The following is a 23,883-nucleotide window of genomic DNA, read 5'->3' as shown; positions in this document are numbered from 1 at the left end:
TTACTGAATGAAATGAACTTGAAGAGTACGCGAGCGTGGGGGTCACGAGTTTTGCGTGCGAGGTCAAATGTAGCCCACTTGCTCATTCTTGTGTTCCTCTCCATCAGAAGTGGCCTGTTATGAATGACTTTCCTGAGCCTGATTTTCATGCATGAGCTCCACCTTTATGCGGGTGTATCGCTGCTGAAAGCCGCGTCTTCCTTTGACAGAACCTTTGCCAGAGAGTTTCCGTCGCATGCTGTACGTGTTATTTCCACCTTGCTTTCAAGCGTCCAGCGACATTTGCTCCGGAGGAAGAAGAAAACAGCGAAACGTTCAGCTTTTTAGATTCGGTTCTGCCCGGCAGCTGTCCCTCCAGCGCGCCATTTCGTGGAATTCACGCCTAAACCGTCTCATTTCCATGACAAAATGACTTGACAAGCATGAAATCTGATGTTATCTCTGCTGTTGCCTCATACAGGCCAGATACTGTATCAGAGGCCTCAAACTCCCACTGGGCTTGGTGTAAGTGGGGTGACATCCATTTTTTTTTTTTTTTTTTACACAGAACTCTCTGTAATGCTGATTCCCTTCAGGGAATTAATTCAAACAGACTTTCCTCTCGATTTTTCAGTTTGTCTCAGAACACAAAATGTTGACATCAGCCGTTTATTTTTTCCACTGATTTTTCACGTCTGGAAATAAACCTGCCTGTAACAGATGTGACACCATGGACGTGCTGTACTCAAAGTGATGGAGCTGTAAAATGTCTGAGACAGACAGAGAGAGAGAGAGAGAGAGAGACAGAGAGAGAGAGAGAGAGAGAAACCCAACCAAGGTGAGCCACAGAGGGAGACTGGCCAGGATCCCAGACCTCATCTCACACCGAGCCTTTGTGTAGGAGTGTCTTGGTACGTCGCAGCAAAGATTTACTGCCAGGGTGAGACATTTAAAGACTAAAACACAGCAGGCCAAGAGGAGAGAGGATCCTGGCTTCAGATGGTGTGATGACAAGCTCTCTTATTCTTTCTTCTCATGTATGACAGAACTGGACAGGAAAAGCAGCTTGGCCAAGTGAGGTATTCATTCAGGGAAAAGCACCCGGCTTGGATATTCCTTTGGTTTTAGCCATCTAAGATTCACCGTTGAAAACACCTATTTAAAGGTCTGTTATGTAACATTTCTGCTTTCCAATTTGCAACACTATATTATTCAGATGTTTCCAAAGGGTGTTCAAAGCAAAGAAATATATACTTTTTTATTCAAGTGTCATTGCATTTCGTCACTTCTCTGTGGCGTCTTGAGCCGCCAAGCTAACGTTACGCTGCTGTTAATGTTCAACACCCTCATTGCATGATTGTTTTTATCATGGATTCCGGATAATTAAATATGATGTCAGCTATTGTACCTGCATGGGTAGACGACTCATAAATTAGCATAACGCTATGCAATAGAATTATGCTAAAGGTTAATTCATTACAATCAAATGATAAGAAAATATATGACAATGCATTTCTCATCAAAATTGTATATATCTTCATAGTGCCATTAAAGACATCATGTCCTCAGCGTACTTTAGTGGTGCAAATGTTCCACACATGAATTGGAGCTTTGAATTCATTTTAAAATATATCTACCATTAGCGAGCATATTCATTTTTGCTCATTTACCTTTTAACATAATTTACCAAAACTCAAGAAAAGCTGCAGGTGGCATCGTAAAGAAGTAAGAGAATCTGGATTTATGATAAACTCCAGGTTGAAGTACTTTTCTTACTGGATTGATAGGTGATCATCAGCTGAAAAACTAAAAAAAAAAAAGCCAACTGAAACTCAATTTGATTTTACCTCCAACTTCTGCTACGGCTAAAAAAAAGCCTCATAATCCAATGGGATTAAAGAGACATTTTTGACTACATCGGTCTTTTCAGCGAAAAAGACAACAAGCTTGAGCTCGGCATGCTAGCACAAGTCTGTTTGGCAATGTTGATGCCAGGAGATGCGAGGCGCCGCAGGGGTTCCAGCCACTGAAGAATAGACCTGGCAAACTCTGTAAATTGGCATGACATCTTTTAATGACTCCCTTAAATCAACTGATCTATTTAATAATGACCTTTGCTGAAAATTGGATTACGATGAGACTTAACAGGAAGCCAATTAGGTTTCTTTCAAGTACGGCGAGAAAAGCGAGACATAGTTCAATTACCCTCAAGTCACGTCAAAAACAATTAGACCGCATAAACGCAGTTGTTTTTGCAGCCGTTTTCAGTATGTTTGAGCAATTCTTCAAATACTTGTTCTTGACTATTATAGCCAGCGTTTCTTCTTTTCCAAGATGATCCATCTTTTGCCGAGGTGTCGAACATGAAGACGTTAAAAGCCAAAATCGCTACACGGGGGTTCTTTGTGCTGGCGTCATTCAAATGTCACCCCGAATCCTCCACATCATCGCAGATGTCACAAGTCAACGGGTCAATGCTGTCTTAAGCATCTGTGGAGCTTTCCGGACCGTAGGGAGCTTCAGGGTGTTTCTGTCTGTGGAAAAAAACAAAACATTCCTCATTGAATCCCGCTGGTTTTCAGGTCCACCCGCCAACAGTTTGTTGATTGCCTGCATTATTGGGTTGAAATATTACAACCTCGAGAAAAGGTTTTAATCTTAATTGTTGCATCTCCACTTTACACCCCACCCCCAAACAACAAAGCAGAACTGTTCCACACAGGTACGGGTGACTAAGAACGGACCGACCGTCTGATGAGAAAGACTTGGTATTTGCAGTGTGAGATCAGACTCTGTGATTACCTCATCCTTTTGTTCAATGCAGACACTGTCTCAAGCCAGAGAAGCCATCTGAGCCCAGATGTAAGGTTTCAGCTTGTACACACACACACACACACACACACACACACACACACACACACACATCTATACCCCTTCTCAACTTGCACGATTGATTTCATTTTGGACTCCTCAGCTCGCTGAAGCAAACCTTATAAGAGTCGATGGGTACAGGAAATGCAACAAGAACCTGGTGAGTGACCTCACAGAATGGAATGTACCAGTTCCTCATCCCTCACACTGATGGCGTTTGGCAACATCCAGCTTGATTGTTTTAATGACTGAAGTTCCACAGAGGCTTAGGTGCATCCAAGCAAATGATCAGTCAGAGAGGATCACAATCAGATGACACCCCCCCCCCCCCGCTTTTTTAAGTCTGCTTCAATGAAAGAAAGTGGGATTACATAAGTAGTCATTAAAACTTCTTTTTTTTTAATGACAAACTGTGAAAAGTGGCTGTTACTTAATAACCATCTCCTCAACTGTAGTTACAGTTCATGTGTGAGTGAGACCTTTGGCAGCTGTACTGCAGTGTAAAGGCACAGTGACAGATAAATGTAACGTCACAAGAAAACAAGATGACCTGCATGAGACAAACAAAAAGAACAAACAAACTACAATTACAAATTTACATCAGCCATCAACTAACTGGCTTTGTCAAATACAGTCCCCGCTCAGTCACTCAAAAGAAAACACTCCCCAGAGCCAGACAAGAAGATATATGCCATCCGGCCTCTGTGAGTACATTCGAGCTACAACCAGCTGACTGCCAGTTAGCTTAGCACAATGAATGGTAGTAGAAGGGCAGGATAGCATACTTTAAAAAAAAATGAAGGGTCATCAGATGGATGAAGCTCATGATCTGGATTTGTCCACAAGGATTCATGCTCAACTTCTCTTCCACAGTCGGCCTTGATTGGTGGCAGCAGTCACTCCTCTCGTTTCCAACTAATTTTTTGTTTGTTTTTGTTAGCTAGAGTTCGAGGAAGCTGCGTAAAATCCCTGCAGCAAATATCTCGTAATTGCAATAATTTCATGACCGATGTGATTCTGAATCCCAGTTATATTAACGCAGACACATTTTGAGTATTTGCACACTTTTGGCTGATGCTATGCTAACACATCCCACCAATACCATTCAATGTGCTAAGCTAAGCTAGCTTTAAGCCCTCTGTGGGTTTAAGGACCCCTAATAGACACTCAGTGGAGAGAAGATTATCTTCTTGACCGACTCTGGGGAGGAAAGCATACGGGTGCATTTCCCAAAAAGTTGGTGTGTTCCTTTAAAACTGAGCGAGAATTTGTTTTACAGCATTTCCTTGGTCAGTTTGAATAAGGCAAAACTACATAAATGAGTAAACATGTAGGATTGTAAAATGAAGTGGTAAACAAGTCTTACTGAAAAGTATATATATAGCAAAATGTTACACTCACAGCAAGAAAAAAAAAAGTGAAAAAATAAAGGAAACAAAATTCTCCTGGTGAAGCTGATGGACCTATAATAATAATATTAACAATAATAATAATAATAATACAAAAGCCTCAGTCTCTAACATCTAAAACATGTCTTCTGATGGATTCTCTTTGGAGGAATTCAACAGAAATATTCTCAAAGATGTTTGCTACATTGCTGACAGCAGTGGCAGATACTGCCTATAAATGAGTACAAAACCAAAAAAAAAAAAAAAAAAAAAAATCTTAAAAATATATCAGTCTGTGAATCTCTCTTATATGCTAAAATAGCCAATTAACTGCATGTCACCGGCGGGGTCTGCATAAGTGCATTTGTGACTTCATGTTGTTGTGGTAATAAGTTAATTTCCATGAGAGCTTCGGGAATATGACGTATCCTCTCGACAATTAGAGGGAAATATCGACAACTACAAGATAAGTCAGTGCAAAGGACAACCTTCATCTTCTGGTCACAGCAGTATTGTGAAGAGCTCAAGTCCTCAGCTTTGGCTAAAATGCCTCCCTTTGTCCTCCTCGTCAGGGCGTCACTCCCTCCTGGTCCATACTGCAGCCCAGTGCTTCAATGTCGTTGCTGATATCCGTGATCATTCGGTCCCATTCGTCACCCTCCGAGTTCTCGTGGCCTTCGTCTGAGGCTGCGCTGTCGCCGCTTCCTCCCGCTGCTCCGTTGCCATTGGTGGTGGAATCGGAGGCGGAGCTCGCAGTGCGCCGGTAGCGGCCGAAGCTGTCTGTGATGATACCTCGGCCATCTTTGACGCCAATGGTCTCCAAGAAGTTCTCAAAGTGCTGGCTGTCCTTCTCTGGGATGAAGGGACGCAGACCTGCGGGGGCGGGGAGGGAGGAAACTATTACTTTTAGGTGTAAAACTTCTCATCATTAATTGGTAAAAACTGATTTCAACACATTTTGCCACTGACAATACCACATTTAAATAAAAACATGTAGTTTATGGTTATGTGTTCATGTGGGTGGAGTTCATAGTCTTTTATTGCTAAAGTCTGACATCACAGCTATTATTTTTGGAGAACTGGCGAGTGGCCGTACCAAGTAGAAGGAACTTCCTGCTGTCCCCGTAGAGCTGTCTCAGGTTAATGCAGAACTCATGGATGGAGGAACCGTTACGGTATTCGTGAAGAAGAGTAGCAAACTGCTGGATCTCCTGGGAGGACAGCTTTGTCCTCAGCTAAATAGGATAAAAGAGAAAAAAGGATATTTAAAGGCAAATTAGCAAAGCTTTTACTATTTTATCACAACAGGAAGGGATGAGGAGAGAGAGCGGGAGACGAGCTGTACTGTGGTCATGTAGTCCTGAAGCAGCTCTGCAGCGGTGGTACTGAGCTCTCCTTCACTTGCAGTCTTGGTCTGAGGGGGGGCTGGAGAGGAAGCTGATGGAGAGCTCCCATCAGCCCCCAGAGAGGCCTGGAAAGGACTGAGAGAGGCAGGTACCCCGTGTTAACCAGTAAAACGCCTAAAAAGGGGTGTCAAAGTCTTTCTTGACCAGTACAAAAAAAGAGAAGTTCTTACAATGTGCCGGCTTCTGCTTCAAAGGCATCCTTAACATCCACTTTGCTTGAGGAGTCATCTGCACCAATCAAAGCAGTTAGATATTTACTAGTAAACTAACAAACTTTAGTATCTTCAAATAAAAAGTCTCTGTACGTTCAAGGGACACTTTAGACGGACAGAACCAAACCACAAGACCCTGGTCGTTACTGGAGCCGTTAGAGGATCCTCTTGCTTACCGCTGTAGAGGGACGGATGTCTGGTGGGAGTAGTTGCTCCATCAAAAATGGCTCTGTCCAAGAAGTCGATGGTTGATTCGGTGTAAACTATCTGAAAGACCTGGCTGAGCAAAAGACACAACTCTTCTGCTGCTGCCTACAAGACATAAGGGGAAGAGCAAACGTCAGCTGTATCTTGAGATATATGAGACATTTGAAATTAGTCCATGGTGCAGCACATTTGGGGACCCGTGACCACTAACTACCTTATTATCGACTGCCAGCACAAGCAAACAGCAGACTTCCACCAGCACAGCTCCGCTCTCTGATAAGGAGCTCAGGGTCTGAGATTTGTTGAGATCAGGACATGAGCTGGGACAAGGAGAGCCTCCTGATTCCTGGGCTGAAGACAACAAAACCAAAAACAAGACTTTAACTTGCTGTCATAGTCGATACTTTAGTAGCGAGTTTACAACTTCATCAGCGTCTCAACTCTAAAGCAACCTTCTTCTTCTTGTTTACCTGTCTTGATCACAACAAGGTGCAAAGAGTCATCCCTGATGTAGGACACGGCAGCAATGTCATGGATGGGCACCCTCAAGATGATGTCCTCTCCATCACGCCACACAAGCTTGATGTTGTACGCAGACAAGCTCACCACTGCATCCTGCTCTGATGTCAGCTGGCCCGCCAACTGATGGGATTTCTGAACAGGGACGCAGTGTTGTTGTTGTTTTTTTTCATTCAAACCTTAACTCCTGCATATGACAACTTAAATATTGAATTCTCCGTGGATAAATCACTCGATTTTCTCTTTGTGTGAACAGAACTTCCTCCGATACTTACTCTTGCATTGTCAATGAGCTGGAGGACTTCTGTCCGACTAGATGGGTTCAAGTATCCTGGAACTGATGTCAGCTGCCCCAAGTACTGGATGAGACACACCATGCAGTTCATCAGAGGGCTGAACATTAATCCATCTTTTTTTTTTTTTTTTTTTGGTCTGTACTCTCTCCTGCTGCACCTGCCACTGCTCTCTCACTCAAACAAAACAAGTGCCCCCATCCCTCCGGTTTCTGCCCTTCATTCCTCCAAAAGTCGGTAGAAAAGGAAGATTTGACATCAACGTGGAAGGCTTTGTTGTAAAATGTGGCGAACAGCGGTGAAATACATCACTGTTCTTCCGACCACATGCAGAAGGTTACGACACTTGCAGCTTCTAACATTAGTGCCACAACACACCTCATCAGAAACAGAAGCACACCACTCGCCTCAGCTGTCTGTCACTTAAAACTCACATACTCTCAAACATGCTGTTAGAGGCATTACAGCCCCTTTTCTCATACTCACTTTCACTTCCTTCTCAATGTAGTCGTTGAGCAGGATGTCAGGGTCGATGCGGTGGTCAGGTTGAGAGAGTGAAAAGGTGTGAAGGGCCCTACGCTCAGTGGCCTTCTCCTGGGCCTTCTTGTCCCTCCCCTTCTCTCCTTTCAGGAAGACTCGCTTGAAGGGAGACACGATACCAGGCTAATGAATAAAGACAAGGAGAGAAAATTAGAATATTGTTGTTCCTGTGGTATCTGTCGCTGCTTTTGTGGTCAACTCCTGCTTACCTCTGCGAAGGACGCCATGTTTTCACCCAGGTTTGTTGGTTCGTCTATTTTGAAAAACTTACGTTAGGGGTGTAACATGGACCAACGAGGAACCGGTTACAGTTTACAACACAATGATTCATTGGATGATTTTAGGTCACAACCTTTAAAAATAGTTGTCTCAGCTTTATTTTAAACGACCCATCTTAAAAAGCGTATGGCTCTCGGGTTGAGATCCTCCAATTCAGGGCATTTTCTTAATGGTTTGGATATTTTTACTTTAAATTACAACTTCATAAAGAGGTCTTCAGTGTGTCAGGTGACAACCTAAAGTATGGAGTTGACTATAGAAAATGCACTTGCTTGGTATAAATTCAACAAAATTAAAGACTAAGTTTCGCATGGCAGGATCTCTAAATTAGAAGCCAATGATCTCTGCAAAAGCATATTATTACTTATCGTGAGATTTACATATCCACCAACAGCATGTGTAATTACAATGGACTAGCAACACAGGAAAGCAACTGACTTCTGCACTGCTACAAGTCCAATTTTCTCCTAAAAAACAAGAAGCTCGACTGAACTTCTGCTGACTGTTGCACTTGCATGCGAAGTCATTTCTGTTTTCTCTTGTTAAACAGAACACTGCTGATGCTCTTTGTGTATCTGTTGCTCAAACATTAACAGCATGTGCAGAAGAACATGTATTTTGCAATATTTTAGTGGTTGAAACCAGCGAAAGAAAAAAAGATTACTCTCAAAAAATATTCGGGAATCAATCCACAGCATGAATGATTACTTAACACTTCAGTCAAGTGGTACAATGTTGTGGCACTGTGAAGTACAATTAGGTGAAACATATCTATGTAGCACCATATCTTGGACCTGCACAAAGCAACACAAACCGCTTTGCAGAAATACACCTATACATGTCAAGTAAAAACATGCATCGTAAAAACAAGAAAACCAATAGGACGACCCCTGGCCACTAAGAACGTTCAGAAACCAAATCTCAAAGTGAATGATTGACAAATAATAAAAGAAAGTTGGTTAAAGGTAACCTTAAAAGACACATTTAGATTTTAACTGCTCTAAAACAGCCCTGAGATCAAGTGCATGCACATTCTGAACATTTCAAACGCCTACCTCGTTCTCCATGAACTAGAGGTTGTGTATTCATTCATCCATGCTCCACTAACACTATCTACACGAGTCACCTGTTGCCTCCACTAGTGTCGATGCAGCTGGTGAGGAGTGTGCATGTGACCCCTCAGAAAGGAAAGGAAGTGGCTCTTTCTTTATACACAGACACTACCACAGGAAAAAGGGACCTGCCACAACTTCCTGTGATGATATGGTGCATGAATTTGCGCTTTGAATTTCCAAATGCATCATATGCTGCTGCAGACTTCAGCGACACAGACACAAACAAGAGTGTGAGGATAAAACACCTTTATGCTGAGCCATTAGTTTGTATTTTGATGGGATGATCCACTACCTTCTTTCCCACACTCAAGATCTACAAATTAAGGTCTATCTTGACACATTATACACAGCTAAATCACAGATATATAACTTGTATTCAATTACACTGCAGATTCACGGTGCTAAATCTGATCGAGTCTGTACCACCTCATTTAAAAGGTCAGCAGCAAAAACAACAACGAAAAGACTAGAAACTCCACGTGACACACAAGTTACCACCCTACAATGTCTCAATGGCTAAAATAAAACCTTAATCCAGAGCCATGCAACAGTAACAGATGCAGCAACCATCTCAATCTTATATCCTACCAACACTTTGGTGGCTGCCTGTTGTCCTGACATTTGATCACAAACTTATGAGGCTGGAGAGCAGCACAGTCGGACCAGTGCATTATTTATCAGTTCGTAGCCCCATGACACAAATCCATTAACATTGTATGGCTTGTTCTAATGAAATATGAGACCAGAGCAACTGATGTTGACCCCTGCGAAAGGCCTCAAAGGGGCACGTATGCATTTTTCCAGTGAAAGTCTTCTTAAAAATATGGTGCATTTGTAGTTGCTGTGGCCTGGATGATGAATGTAGGAAGGTGGCTTTTCACACTTCCTCACACACAAGAAAAACACAGGAATTTCATACTGAGTTGAGTAGATGTTAAAATGTCAATGCAGAGCAATATGGAAAACCAGAGCAATACAAGTAGCCACTTTCATGTTTTATGTGCATAAAACAGTAGAGTATCAAAATGATAATCAGCCCTGTTAATCATTAGCATAGCTTGATATTTTAAAAAGTTATTCAGTGAACAGGGGCAGACATTTCACTTGAGAATTATCATAGCTCTTTGAACACTTGATGTAAAAAAAAAACATCAGGGACTAAAACGATTCACCATCACCACCATGTGGCTCAAAAAAGAACTGCATGCATGCAGTGAAAGCGCGAATAGGTTAAAATCACCATGACTACCATCAAAACCTAGTTACATCAACATCCAAAAGCAATAGAAAAAAGCTATTTATTCCTTTCAATAAAAAAGCAACAGTTTAAATGTTTTATTTGTAGAAAAAACTATGCTACATGTGGGAAGATAGTTCAAGTTTTGAATCGTATGAGCACAATAATAGCCAACTTTGAATTTATATCGCTTGTATAAAACACCTCCTTTCTATAACAACAGACATGTCAGCCGTTAGGAGGAAGAACGGTTAGATGGAATGTCACGTCCATGTTTTTATCATAAATAAGGACGGGAATCAATACGATTTTAATTAATTTTTCAGATCCATTTTACTCTTTAATCAATTAAAACAGGATTACAATTGTTACGTACAGGTTGAGGCCAGGCACCTGATCGCACATTGATCGAAATGGAGATTAACAGAGATTATTGCAATTACGATATAACTCAATATAGCCATTGCTAAGGAAGAATTTGTTTATGTTAATTTGGTTAACACCTTCCCTGTAATAGTTCGTCATATTTACAGTACAGAGCTTGTCAGAGAAGTATAAGGGAAGTTTAAAAAAGCGTACAAAATAACTGGTCACAAATTATAATGCATTAAAGAATTATAATACTGATGTGAAGTCATTTCCCGCAGCTAAGGTAGGTATGTGAACGGTGTGAAAACACAGTGGATAAAAGGTAGCCATGGCACATTAATGCTTGTCTTTATACTGCCAGACACACAACATCATGCTGCTACTGTCACAAAAATGGGTCGGGATCAAGATACTCTTACACTTGTCTATTCTAGCAATGAATAACTCTTCTGCTCCTTTCCCACGTATGAAACATCACTTCAGCAACCTCAGGCATTTAAGGGCTTGCCCTTCAGTATCCTCCGGCGCCAAGACGCTCTGGATAGAAGAATACAATAGAAATGGAGGACAAAAGGAATATGTGCTTGATCATAAAAATCTGCAGTCATTAGGAAGACCATGTATCTGCTGTATGAGTGAGAGTGGGCAGGGTAGCTCAAAAACCATGGAGTGCTCATTATCTTGAGCCTGACAGTGATCAATGATGCCCCTGGCAGCTGGTGTTGACATACTGTTCTTCCCTGACCTGCAGTCATCCCAGAACACACAGATGACTCCAAGAAGCCTGGCTTTACTTGAGGGCTTCATGTAAATTTGACATGTTTTCCTGCAACACCTCCATGGTAAAAGTATCAAACTATTGATAAACTGGCCTACTTTTCGGTGAAAGAAAAGTACCTACAGCATCGGAATATAATAGTGGACTACAATGAATAAAAGTTAATCTATGCTTACTCAAAGTACAATGGATCTTTTTGGTTTTATCTCTTACGCCTTGTAGCAACTAACTCTTCACCTGATGAACGACATACTTAAACCATTTAATTTTACGCAATTTAACGGGAAATTCACAACATTTACATAATCGTGAGTGTTTGGCCCCTGTACACCATTGTGCTAAACCCGAATATCTACATTTGATATTTGGGTAAACTAAATCAGATAACACGAGCTAACACGGTTTGACTGGCTAAACTAGTGCGTTAGCAAGCTAGCCTAACAACTTGTGTAAAAAGTACGGTTAGTCGTTAGACTTGCCTTTTTCACTTTTTTCACATCTTCCTCCATCTCTATGCAAAGGTCCTCTTCTTCATAGTCAGTTCGTCGTGGTGATCCAATTAAGACGAGACATAACTACTCAAGTATTAAACCAACACTCATCCGACAGTAGTTAGCTTGATAGCCTAAGTTAGCCTAGCCTAGCCTTGGGGAAGTGATCCTAAATTTTAGCTGATGGCGAATTGCCATCCTCTTTTTAACGTTAAAACTCAAGCTTAAGGGAAAACACCGGTATGATTGGTACTTGAAAACGGCGTGTTGAAATGCCACTTAGTCACCTAAGGACATATTCTCTTGGAAAAACCAAACTCGAACAAAACAGTGAAAACTTTTCAACCGTGCCGCCATTTTGGGCGTCGAACTGAGGTCCAGCATGCTTTGCACACAACAGCTGCTGCCGCGGCGGAGAAAGTCCTACACAGACAAGACGTACAGGTAAGCCTGGTTCACCACACGAAACAAATCACAAACCAAACGAACGGGAGATGAATAAAACTGGTTAGGAAAGATAAAATATAAAAGAAAAATCTATACGCAATATAAAATATATATTCGTTACTACACACAAATACTGCAATACTCATTATTACAGTTTTTACAAATATAAGAAGGGATATGGATTTTTTTTATAGATATATGTGTACTGTATCCAGATATTTGATAGATAATACTATTTTAATTAAGTTATTAAGCTGTTAGCACGCACACCTTCCCTTTAAATAATTTATTTTTTAATTTGTTGTCTAATTCTTGCAAATTTGCTTGCTGTCGGTGTTCAAGTTGTAGGACAGACATACTTATTTCTATGGCAATGTAATATTCAAAGCAATATCAGTTTTCTTTAAGGGTGAGAAAAAATTGCCACTGTTTTATTAGACTCAGTAGTTATTTGATCATGTTGATCTGTAATCGACATTTTTTTGGGGGGGGGGGGCAAACTCTGTTAAAATATGAAGACAACATTTAAGAGTCATATAGGTCTCCAGGTTTGATAAAACGAGGTAACATGATTGTAATTATCCTCTCTGACCGGAGGCTGGATTAATTTAAGGCAGAACTATAACGCCAGCAATGCAGCTGCTAGATACTTGAGCTGAGTTAAGTGACCTAGTTTGTGAGCCGAAAAGGCCCGTAGACATGTACCCATGAAAGTTTTTGCTTTGTTCAGTTTAAGATTTGTTTTTTGTTTACTATATGCTGAGAATTGCATCCCCTCTTTTTTTTTTAATTGTGAAATAAAAAGGGAAGTTCTCAGTGTTGAGTCAGAACAGCACGAAAAATGAGCGTGAAACAGCTTTTCATCCTTAAGTATGTGAAAAGAAACCTTGGAGGTGCACGCTTTATTTCGGCAACATCTTTCTGATACTTCCTCGTGCGTGCTCATTTACATGCTCTGCTCAGTTGGCTGCTGTACCATGAATGACCAGTATGCACGCGGTGCGATGCACAGGATGCAGCCCCTTTTGTAGCATTTTATTTTTTCTCCCTTTGAGGAAGTTGTGGGCCGGATATGGAATCACCTGTCGGTTTTGACCAAGTGTGGTCAGGGCCTGTGATGACAGTGGATCACAGAGCGTCTTCTGAGTGTCCAGTTATGTTCTTGGCCTTTGTGCTCTTCAATGATGTTGATTGAAAGGTGAGCTGTGATGACTGACAGCAAAGCTATGATGGAGTGTAAGAGCTCCCGGACCCCCAGGGTTTTCTATTCTGTAGTCTGGAAAAAAACAAAAAAGTGGCTGATATGTCGAAGGGTACGAAACAGATAAAAGCACTAGGCTTCACTGTGAAGTCTACTATGAAGAACGCCGTGGTTGTGGGTCCACCATCTGCAGGGGCTTTTAAGGAACGCCCTTCCAAATTTACGGCATTTCGAGCAGCCTACGAGCGCGGAGAGTTCCCAATGGCACTGGACTGTGACTCCAAAGGCAACTGCATTGCTTGGAAGGTGGACATTGGGAAGCTGGACTACAACTACTACTTACCCTTGTTCTTTGATGGATTATGTGAGACCGTTCATCCGTACGAATTCTTTGCCTGTCAGGGGGCCCATGACATGCTGGCGCACGGAGGCCCCAAGACCCTTCATGTAATACACCAGCTCGTCATTCCCATTAAAAATGCCCTCAACACCAGGAACAGGAAAGTGATCTGCACCACCTTAAAGGTCTTGCAGCATCTTATAATTTGCACTGAGGGAGTGGGAGAGGCCTTGGTGCCTTATTATAGACAGATCCTCCCAATTTTTAACATTTTCAAAAATATGAACACTAATTGTGGCGACGGAATTGAATACAGCCAGCAAAAACGGGAGAATATTGGCGACCTGATTAAGGAAACTCTCGAAATGCTTGAGCGCCACGGTGGACCACATGCCTTCATAAATATCAAATACATGGTGCCCACCTATAGTTCCTGCATGATCGGCTCATTACACAAAACACATCTCTGAAAAGGCTGGATGAGGTAGGGTAGTGCCGTAGCATCGTTTGGCCGCATCAAAAAAGTTTCAGCAGTTACTTGTGCAGTGACGTTGACCAGAGGAATCCTCAAGTTACCTGATGTAGACAGAAACAAGTGACTTGCAGTTGCAACCCCCCTCTGGATGACGTCACTTCCCAAGATACCGCTCAGTGTTTTTAAAATGCAAACAGAAACTGGAAACTGCTGATGGTAGAACTGCGCCTCACTGAAAAAAACATTAAGTTTACTTATCATCCTGATTGTATGATTTTTTTTTTTTTTAATATAACAGGGCAGGAGGGGGAGGGGAGAGAAGGATTGGGGTGGGGGATTGTAGTTGGTAGTTGCCATTACAGCAGTGACATCACCCCACGATGATTTTTGACTGACATTTGTGTGCACATCTGCTCATCCTTGTGTCAGTTACATCACATACAGTGTGCGTGTGTGGACTTTTATTAAGATATGCTGACAAGCTAAGATATCCACTCTAAGGTTTTAGATTTGCTCTTATTTAATAAACCTAACATACTAACCTAAAGGGTGAACGCTCACGACATGCATCTTATCAATGCAAGCTCTTATGTGGCCACTTTCAGCCGGCGAAATGTGGATACTTTTGTTACATGAAATACTGTGTTTTTATTTTGTGGTCTACATTCTGATTAACAGATTTATCAGAACTGACAGCCGTGCAGTGGTCAGCACTGTCGCCTCACAGCAAGAAGGTTCCAGGTTTGAGCTCTGGTTCTGGCACAGGGGTCTTTCTGTGTGGAGTCTCCATGTTCTCCCTGTTCCTGTGTGGGCTCTCTCTGGTACTCCAGCTTCCTCCCACAGACCAAAGACATCAAGAGAGGACGAGGCTGATTGATACTCTAAATTGACTGTAGGTGTGTCTGTGAGTGTGAATGGTTGTCTGTCTCTATGTGTTGGTCCTGTGATGGACTGGTGACCCGTCCAGGGTGAACCCCGCCTCTCACCCGAAAGCTGCTGGGATAGGCTCCAGCCCCCATCCCCCACGACCCTTAACAGGATAAGTTGAAGAAAATGGATGGATGGATGGATGTCTAACATTTCCAAACTATGCTACGAGAACGTTAGCACCATATTATTTGTGAGATTCATATTGTTCCCTAATAATAAGCCAATACAGGGCATCTGACACAAAGAACCGGTTCCATATGTTTTCCATTTTCTAAAGATGCCACAGACTGTACAAGATTTGCTTGCTGATGCACCAACTGTAGCACGATCCATTCACTACTCGTATTTGTAGTCTGGGCTCTGAGACAGGATGTATCGTCAGGGTTCTGCCCTCATCTGTGACATCACTCAGGTTAACAACGACTGAGGCCTGTGATGACAGTCAAGATGACAGACTGAGTTGACTGGTCAGCAGAGATCACTCCTCTTTGGACTTGAGGGGAAAATCAGGATCACTGTGCGCCGTATCAATATCAGTGCTCAGAGGAGGTGGGGTTTAAACAAGAAGGGGGTTGGGGTTCAAACCAGAAGTGGGTTGGGGGTTCCAACCAGAAGTCAGTGTGGTTCAACCTGTAAATTAAGGTTGATCAATAGTTGTTATATTTATTCGATTATTATAACTATTTATTATCCATCCATTTTCTTCCGCTTATCCTGTTAAGGGTTGTGGGGGGCTGGAGTACCAGAGACAACCCACGCAGGAACAGGGAGAACATGGAGACTCCACACAGAAAGATCCTGAGCTGGAGCCGGGGCTCAAACCTGGAACCTTCTTGCTGTGAGGCGACAGTGCTGACCACTGCAGCACCGTGGCACTCTAATCAAAAACCTATTTTAGATCATCTCAGATTAAGATCGATTTGATTAATATTTATGATCAGAAAACGAAACTATTTACAGAACAGTCTCAGATTGACCATTTTTAGCCTCTTACATGTCTGTGTGACCACCGCCGGGGTCAACGACTCTCATGTGTCTCAAACGATAGTGAAACCCAGGGCCTCACGTATGTCCTCAACCACTGGGTAGACCAGTCACACCCTCTCAGCATTTAAAGACCGCAAGACTGGCTTCCCCGGAATGGTCTTTGTGCATTGTGAAATTCTGATTAAATACCCTTGATTTTTCGCTGTTTACAATTGTGTGTGTATCCTTCCGTCTAACTTGACTCTTAGGCGCAGGTCTAAATGTGCAGCCAGGCTTCAGTCTTTGCAGGCCTCTGTGTGCAGCCACTTTCGTCTTTTGCGATGTGAATACAGCACTGATTTCTTGCACTTTCAAATACTATATTTATTTTTCTCTTCTGGGATGAACAGTCTGATATATGAATCTACAGTAAGGCTTAACATTACATTTTCAGCATAATATTTCTCTTTTCATCTAAAAACCAAAACATACAAAAAGAACTTTAGCACCATATGTTATTAGTAATATTCATATTCTTCCCAAAAATAGGGTGTTGGTACAATACTGGACATCAGTTTTGCTTTTTTGAAGATTGGGGATTCCATGAAACAATTTACTTACATTTTATATTTAACAACCACAAAGAAAGTGTTCCTTATGTTCTCAGTCACAACATACATTAGGTTGTATCTGTACCTTTTCATAAAGATGCAACAGATTGTAGCAAATTTGCTAGCTGACATGCCAACTGTTATAATAAATCATAACCTATGGGGAGAGATTTGTGAAATACACCAACAAGTGAACACAATCTAGAATTGATTGAATATAAACAAAGCAATGTTTCCCAACACCTTTTTGATAACAATTTGGAAAATCAGCAGCAATTAATATGACAACCATAGTTGCTTCATTTGAATATCAAATCCATTTTTAAAGAAATATTACAGCCAATTCTACAATAACAACAAAAATAGATACACACAGATAAAGGACATATAATGACAGGAATTTACAACACAGCAATCACGTTCTATATATATATATTTTTTAACCCGACTTCCATCAGCAGAAGTACATTTGTGCTCCTGTGCCAGAAAGATGCGTTTTTGTCCTCTGCCATTTGATTATCTCTAAAGAAAAAAAAAAAAAAAACAAAGAAAAAAGAAAAGAAAAAGATCCTAGTGCAGACTGAATTGTATGCTGAAAACAAAATAATGAACACAATGTGAACAACTGTGGGTTTTTTTGTGCAGATTGGAAAATCAAAATGGCACCATTGGGAGTTAAGTTCTGCTGTAAACTGTGTGGATTTTAGGTGCAAGCTTTTGAGCACTTTGAGTCTGCAATGATTTGGGGCGCAGGCTCTCTGGAAGGCTATGCTCTTAGAAAGCCAACAACTGGACTGTACAGTCCACAGTAATAGCACCTTTTACATTTATTTATTCAGCACCAGGTTACTAACATAAATCAAATACAAGTAAAAGAAGGAAATGCACCGTTTTATCATCTCAACATACTGCTCCAGTGGTCTAACGGAGGGTCGTGACATGTAAACCAAGTGGGTCACTATGATAGCCAGCTGCTACACATAAATGTAGAAATCAGAAGGGGTCATTGCAATTGAGAGCACTTACATGCGAAATGTTGAGGGTCACCTCACAATGAGTCCTAAATACATGCGAAAACCAGGAAACGAGGTTATTCAAAAGCGAGCAAGTGATTGGACCTGTTTCATGTACATCACGTCATCTTGAAGAAAACGCACCATGTGGGATTTTTGCGCAATTTTCCATCCTTGACCTATCTTTTTTTTTTTTTTATTCCGACAGGAGTAATCATTTATTTTTGCTGGAGGACATAATGTTCACATAAAACAAAACCACACAGAAAGTCTTGGCACTGTAATCATTCATCATTGCAAGACAGAAGAAGATGTAAAAGGCATAGACGGACAAAAGTACAAAATAATCACTGACCAAAATAATTGGTGGCTGGCATCTGGTAAAGACTATTGATCAAACCATCCAAACTACTACTTGCTTACACATAAAATATGTTCAAGTAGTCACCCTCCTTTTCTACGTCTGAAAGGACCATGAACAGAGCACCCATCTGTTGGTTTTGCCACACTGTTTAGCTGTAACTGGTTTAACAGTGAAGTCCAGTAGGTAATGTGGACGGAGGTGTTAGCTGAGAGAATCGAGAGCTTGATTTGGAGTCGGGGGGGGGGGGGGCGTACTGTTTGGTATTGTCATTTTGGTGAGTGTGCTGGCACCTTAAACAAGTAAAGAAAGATATTGGCATTGTGGTTTGCGGACCTGGCTGCCATGGCGATTGGGATTGAAGCACCCAAAATAACAAGGCACAACAAGGACTGAGAAGAACAAGTTGGCTGTTCTGACGCACTTGCTGTGTGTTGTGGCTGTCAAGGGATGTGGAATTGGGGAGCTAACCTGACAGAAGCAATTCTCTGTATGGTTGTTTGTGACCTTGTATGTGGTGTAATGTCTGGTAGCCTGAGTACTACACTGTACAGTATAGAAAAAGGCTTTAAACTTATATTCTTGCTTAGCTCTTTAAACCCTCCTATAATTAGATAAACTAACAATTAAAAAACTGAAACCCATTGACTCCTTGTTATAGATACATAATGTGGTAAAATGGTGATTGTACTTTAGAAATATATGTAAAATATACTGCATGTTTCATAAAAATCCAGACTTTTACTTAGACTTAAAATCAATCAGTATGACTATTCTAATGACACAATTACGCAAGCATAAATACTCTGCGTTATTCGACACTAAGCACCACTAGAGTAAATGCAGCCCAGTTGCACATAATCATGGTTTCGATGCTATATAATACCACCCCCTACCCCAGCCAACACACAAATGAATGAATCACAGTGTAATTGCACCTGATTTGTACATGTATCTGCAAAAAATAACATCTAGAAAGGATGCACCGTTTGCCAGGCAGCCAACCACCACAAAAACAACTTCCCAACCCCACAGCCATTTATGTAAGATTGTGAAAACAAACAAACAAACAAACAAAAAAAATGTGCAATCTATAATCTAGTGGTATACAGTCCCAGCCGAGGAGTGGTCCAGGATGCGATGTGTTAAGGACAAAAATGGAGACCCTTGAGGACATGCCTGGGGATGACAACTGCATTGAGACACCCCTGAGTCAGCTGGTTCAGTGTTCTTGTTTGTTGGTCCTGAGGAACCCCTGTACTGGCTGTTTTGCTTATTTTTTTTTAAACTTATTATTATTAATTCATTCATTCATAGACTAACTATTCACATGGCTGTTCATTCACAACAACAAAGAGGAACTACTGTTGCTACTATGGTAAACAAGTTGTTTGCATACACTTATACAGTATATCTATACATATGGTGTGTTGGATGTTTGCTCCACCCAAGCTGACCCAACAGTTCTCAATTACTCAGGGCTGAACATCACTTAGAAGCTCAAGGGCGGCACACCCTGGATGTTGAAGCTCTTGGTTATGGCAGTATACCTCATTGCATGTTCTCATGTCAGGATCTCCAGTTGTTTCGCCTCAACCCCATTGTTCAGTTACCAGAGAGTGTGAGAGAATGTTTTTCACCGGAGTACACCAAGTCCCAGCACCGTAGAGATGGGTAAGAGGGTGGAGCAGCAACCGAGGATGGAGCCGAACAATTGGCAAGAGAACAGAACTGTGGGAAAGGGCTGAAGAGATACACACACACACACACGCACACGCACACGTACACACACAAGCACTGGCCCAAAATAAATCACATGCATACATCCATCCCCTCACCACACACACACACACACACACACACACACACACACACACACACACACACACACACACACACACACACACACAGAGCTAACCGGTAAACAATCAATTCTATCACACAAGAAATCAGTCACACCTCTAGTCAGGCCCTTTACACACAATCTGTGCTCATGTTCTTTTCCAACCCTGGCAAAACCCCCTCTTCCCTTTAGCCCAAACTTGCGTGGCATCTGCCTTTTACAGTACGATGTTAACAGGCACGTGTGGCCACAGCTAAGCAGAGAGCCAGTGAGCCAGGAAAAAGGAATCTCTGTTCTGTGTAGGCCTCTTGGGCATCCCTTGTTGGGTACGTTTGCACTACTGCCTCATACTAAAAGTCATGCTGAACACCACAATGTAAAAAAACAAAAAACACACTATATTTAGATGAACGATCGGGGTGAATAATTGGACACGCATTCATTTTAAACCCTCACTGGAATTTTTAGGCGAGCTCCTTTGACTCAGAAGGCAGGGTTTATGTCATTTTCCTTCATAAGTGAAATAGCAGGATAGAGGGGAAGCTCCTGTAGGTTCAGCTGGGAGATGTATTTAAGTGCTGCACAGCAGGCTGATGGCACACATTTTGCACAGACTCTACTGGTTCAAGGGGAAAAGACAGTACTTTAAGGATGTGATTTGGTTTTGCAGGTGTCCTGTACACCCATGTGACATTAAGCAGCCCCTTTGAGGGCATACTGATGTTGAATATACCTTTTAATATTGTTTTGTTATGTAAAATAATGTGGCTTCTGGCAAAATATAGTGTGGACACAAATATGCACCGAAGTATAATAGCATAGAAATATCTTCCTAGATTTAGTTTTTTTTCAAGAAGTTATTACAAGTCATTGCACCCAGTATATAGTCAGAAACCTAATGCTTTTGGGGATAATAAAACAAAATAAGGAGTTTTGGAAAAGGGAGTACTTTCTTAGATTCAGAGGGGAATGGTGGAGGATTTATTGAAGGCTGTCTTTGCACTATGAAACACGTGCACACATTTAGTACCCTTCTCCCCCTTTAAACACCTACAATCTTTAAAAAAGTCTTTGGAATGTTTTTACAATGATTTTTTTTTTCCTATTTTGTACCCACAAATTTAGAAAACTTTGTGCTCATTTCAGCTACATTCTACATTTTTATCATTGTATTCTCAAGTGCTTGTCTTATTTACTTTGTGCTGTCACAAACTACGGGCTAAAAATAACAAAGTAAGGCATGCTATTACCACTTGCCTTCACTGGAGGGCAGTCTGCACTGTTAAATTTGAACAAATGGGTGGAACTAATTGAAGGTCAGTGTGCTTCTTTTTTCTTCCATACATGATGCAATTATGATTTAGGATTTGGAGGAACCGGGATACACGTCACATAAGCTCACGGAGGGAAAAGCCATTTTAAACTGCTTCTCTTCAACACAGCTATTCAGAACCATGCTAAAAAACCGAGTGCGCTTTTATTCATTGTCTAAGACCTTGGTAAACATTATCATACATTTCAATGATTTACAAAAATAATGGCAGTAAATGTTGGGATGTGCAAAGACCTGCACCCTCTGAGACTCTCCTCCATCATTCCCATCAGGCTTTGCGCCAGTCCCATGTCACAGGGACATACAATATGCCCTTCACAAGTATTCACAGGTTGAATCACCAATACAGCGTAATGCATTAAACACATTTCATAGTGAAACATTCATATGTTATCTACACACTCATACAGAACCCTCCTCTATCAATGTAGAGGGATTTATATGAGATTTCTGTATATATCACATAAGATACTGTAGGTTCATAGTATTCTCTCTGTACTGTATTTTTTTTTATCTCTTTTTTCTCAAAAATAAATCATGACTGTGTGTTTTGACTGCCACGACAGGTTTTCAGTCGATCAAACATACATCTCCGGCAGAATAATCGAATGATTGTTGAGGACCACAGGAACGGGTGAAGTGTCAAATAGAAAGAGATTGTACCCGGAGAGAGGGAAGAGCAGAATGAAAGAAAGAAAATGCATGGTTGTGTATGAGAGGATGCCTTCAGAAGGAGGATTCGTACTGCAGGAGTTCATACAGAAGCGGACCGTCCCTATACCTGATGCCCACCGCATTAGGGCTAATGTACTGCAGCACATTTATGGTCCTGCGCAGGCGCCGATCCACAAAGTGTGCATCCCAGGCTGGGTAGCGTTTTCTGGGCATGTCTATCTTGATGAGAGGACCTTCGGGCCGGATGTGCCTGCCGGCTGCATCAACAGGCTCTGTGGACCTCACCTGGAAAACTGGAAGGCAGGTGTCTGTGGCTGTTTCATCGGACTCCACATGTTCCCCTACCACACCCCGTGTTGGGGTGGCCTGGGAGCCACGCGGACCTGGTGTGGGAGCCATGGGCTCAGCCTCAGGGGGTAATGGAAGGCCCCACAGCAGCTCAGCACAGCATGAGCTGGCCAACACCCTCAGCCGGGGGCCCATGGGGTGTAAAACCCCATAATAGAGAACCATACAGGCCACACCTGAGGCAAAGCACAGGAAGACGCCACAGAGGGCAAAAGAGGCATAGGCGTCAGTGGTGGCGGGGTCGCGGTACGCAAACCAAAGTGAGCTGAGGATGGCATTCTCTAACAGTACTACTGTATAATAGGCCACCATTCTATACCTTGTCCGGCCCTCCCGTACATTGAACCAACAGAAGACATACACCACGCCCACCACCATGTTGAACAGTACCTCCTCCCATTTTGACATGCAGAAATCAGTGCCGCCATGGATGACCCAGAAAGCCATGGCACACCAATGGAGCACCACAAAAATGCCAAAGTAGATGTGGAAAACTGAGGCAAACAGGGCAAAGGAGAGAACCCGTGAAGAGATGGTAAAAAGGCGCCAGAATAGATGCACCAGGGCACCCCGGTAACTCATGCTCTTCTTGTCATCACGTGAATCCCGCAGGAGTTTGTGGTAAGATGCTAGCACCCAGGCCAGGGACAGGAGGGAGGACATGGCAGAAAGACCTGGGAAAACAGACAGACAGAGAGAAAGGATAAAGACTGAGTGAAAGAACATATATAGATACACTGAAACTATTAGTAAAAACAATTGCAAGAGAAAACAGGATCCAGTCAAAGCCCGAGGTAAAGATCAACACGTCATATTTCAAGCAATCAGCACACTTCTGAAAGTCATATTATTATTATTATATCATGGGTCATTCAGTCAGAGCAGACTCCATTCACTGCACCAATTCATCTAAGATGTGTATAATGCAGCAGCTATATCAGTGCATGCATGAAATATTATCTGAGGAGCAGAAGCAAGGTGCCTCTCGGCAAATGTATTGATGGCCCCTATATAGACAACACGACAGAGAAGGATATCACTTGTTGTGATTGAATTGCATTCCTTGGGGAACTGTGTTGCATGGGGCAACTGTTAAAAAAAAAGGAACTCAATAACAATGGTAAATGTTGGGAAGTGAAAATAATGACGTGGAAGGTTGCACATAAGAATAAGAAAAGATAATATGAGCCCCACAGTAGTCGATCACCAGGTATACTTCATGTAAAGGTTTTGTACTACATTCATGTAATAATTATAATAATAAGTAATATATATAAATAATATGTCGTAATAAGTTTCTGAGAGAAATTTTACATGCACAACTTGAGATCTTGAGAGATTTGACAAAGGCAGGAAAAAAAAATCAATATTTGGAAATGGTCAGTCATTTTGAATTAATTTGTGTATTGAATATCAGGTGTGATCACACATAATGCATCATATAGTATTGGTGGTACCTGCTCTCCATTAAGGGTGAGCTAAATAAGCATAAGCATCCTTTACTAGCCTGACAAGACTGTCAAAGGCTTTTTTTTTTGCTCTTTATAGTCAAACTTGGAATGATAAACCAGTGTAAATGCTCTCAACGTTAACAAATCGTTCTTTGCGGCGTCCATGTTGTTCCCGTTCATTAACACAGCTAAGTCAGAAGAATGA

The 23,883-nt window shown here is 41.8% G+C and overlaps 2 protein-coding genes and 1 pseudogene across 4 annotated transcripts in view; 1 reads left to right on the top strand and 2 right to left on the bottom strand.

Annotated features, from left to right (window-relative positions):
* Window positions 1-3,245: 3,245 nt before the first annotated feature.
* ccm2 (CCM2 scaffold protein) lies at window positions 3,246-12,076 on the bottom strand. Of its 3 annotated transcripts, none has more exons than XM_086189870.1 (11): window positions 11,673-12,076; window positions 7,625-7,668; window positions 7,362-7,538; window positions 6,858-6,941; window positions 6,534-6,717; window positions 6,278-6,414; window positions 6,033-6,168; window positions 5,815-5,872; window positions 5,584-5,719; window positions 5,335-5,473; window positions 3,246-5,111 (listed from the first exon to the last, which is right to left on the bottom strand). In XM_086189870.1, the coding sequence occupies exons 2-11, from the start codon at window positions 7,640-7,642 to the stop codon at window positions 4,807-4,809; spliced, it is 1,374 nt and encodes a 457-aa protein (XP_086045996.1). In that variant the 5' UTR covers window positions 7,643-7,668; window positions 11,673-12,076; the 3' UTR covers window positions 3,246-4,806. The 3 variants fall into 3 exon arrangements, with proteins under 3 accessions (XP_086045996.1, XP_086045994.1, XP_086045995.1); XM_086189868.1 differs by lacking the exon at window positions 11,673-12,076 and adding an exon at window positions 8,750-11,648; XM_086189869.1 differs by lacking the exon at window positions 7,625-7,668 and having other exon boundaries at window positions 11,673-12,075.
* Window positions 12,077-13,416: 1,340 nt separating this feature from the next.
* On the top strand, window positions 13,417-14,942 carry LOC147243056 (parkin coregulated gene protein pseudogene; annotated as a pseudogene).
* A 1,472-nt stretch (window positions 14,943-16,414) lies between these two features.
* The window catches only part of xkr6b (XK related 6b), a 59,342-nt gene continuing 51,873 nt past the window's right edge, over window positions 16,415-23,883 (bottom strand). The window contains exon 3 of the mRNA XM_086189196.1: window positions 16,415-22,901. Coding sequence (XP_086045322.1) covers window positions 21,931-22,901 — 971 coding nt within the window. The 3' untranslated portion in view covers window positions 16,415-21,930. The remainder of the gene's footprint in view (window positions 22,902-23,883) is intronic.

Source organism: Aulostomus chinensis, chromosome 20, assembly GCF_037954235.1.
Source record: "Aulostomus chinensis isolate RoL2024-O1b breed Wild chromosome 20, RoL_Achi_v1.0, whole genome shotgun sequence".
In the NCBI taxonomy this organism is placed as follows: Eukaryota; Metazoa; Chordata; class Actinopteri; order Syngnathiformes; family Aulostomidae; genus Aulostomus; species Aulostomus chinensis.
This window is presented reverse-complemented; position numbering and strand designations above follow the sequence as displayed.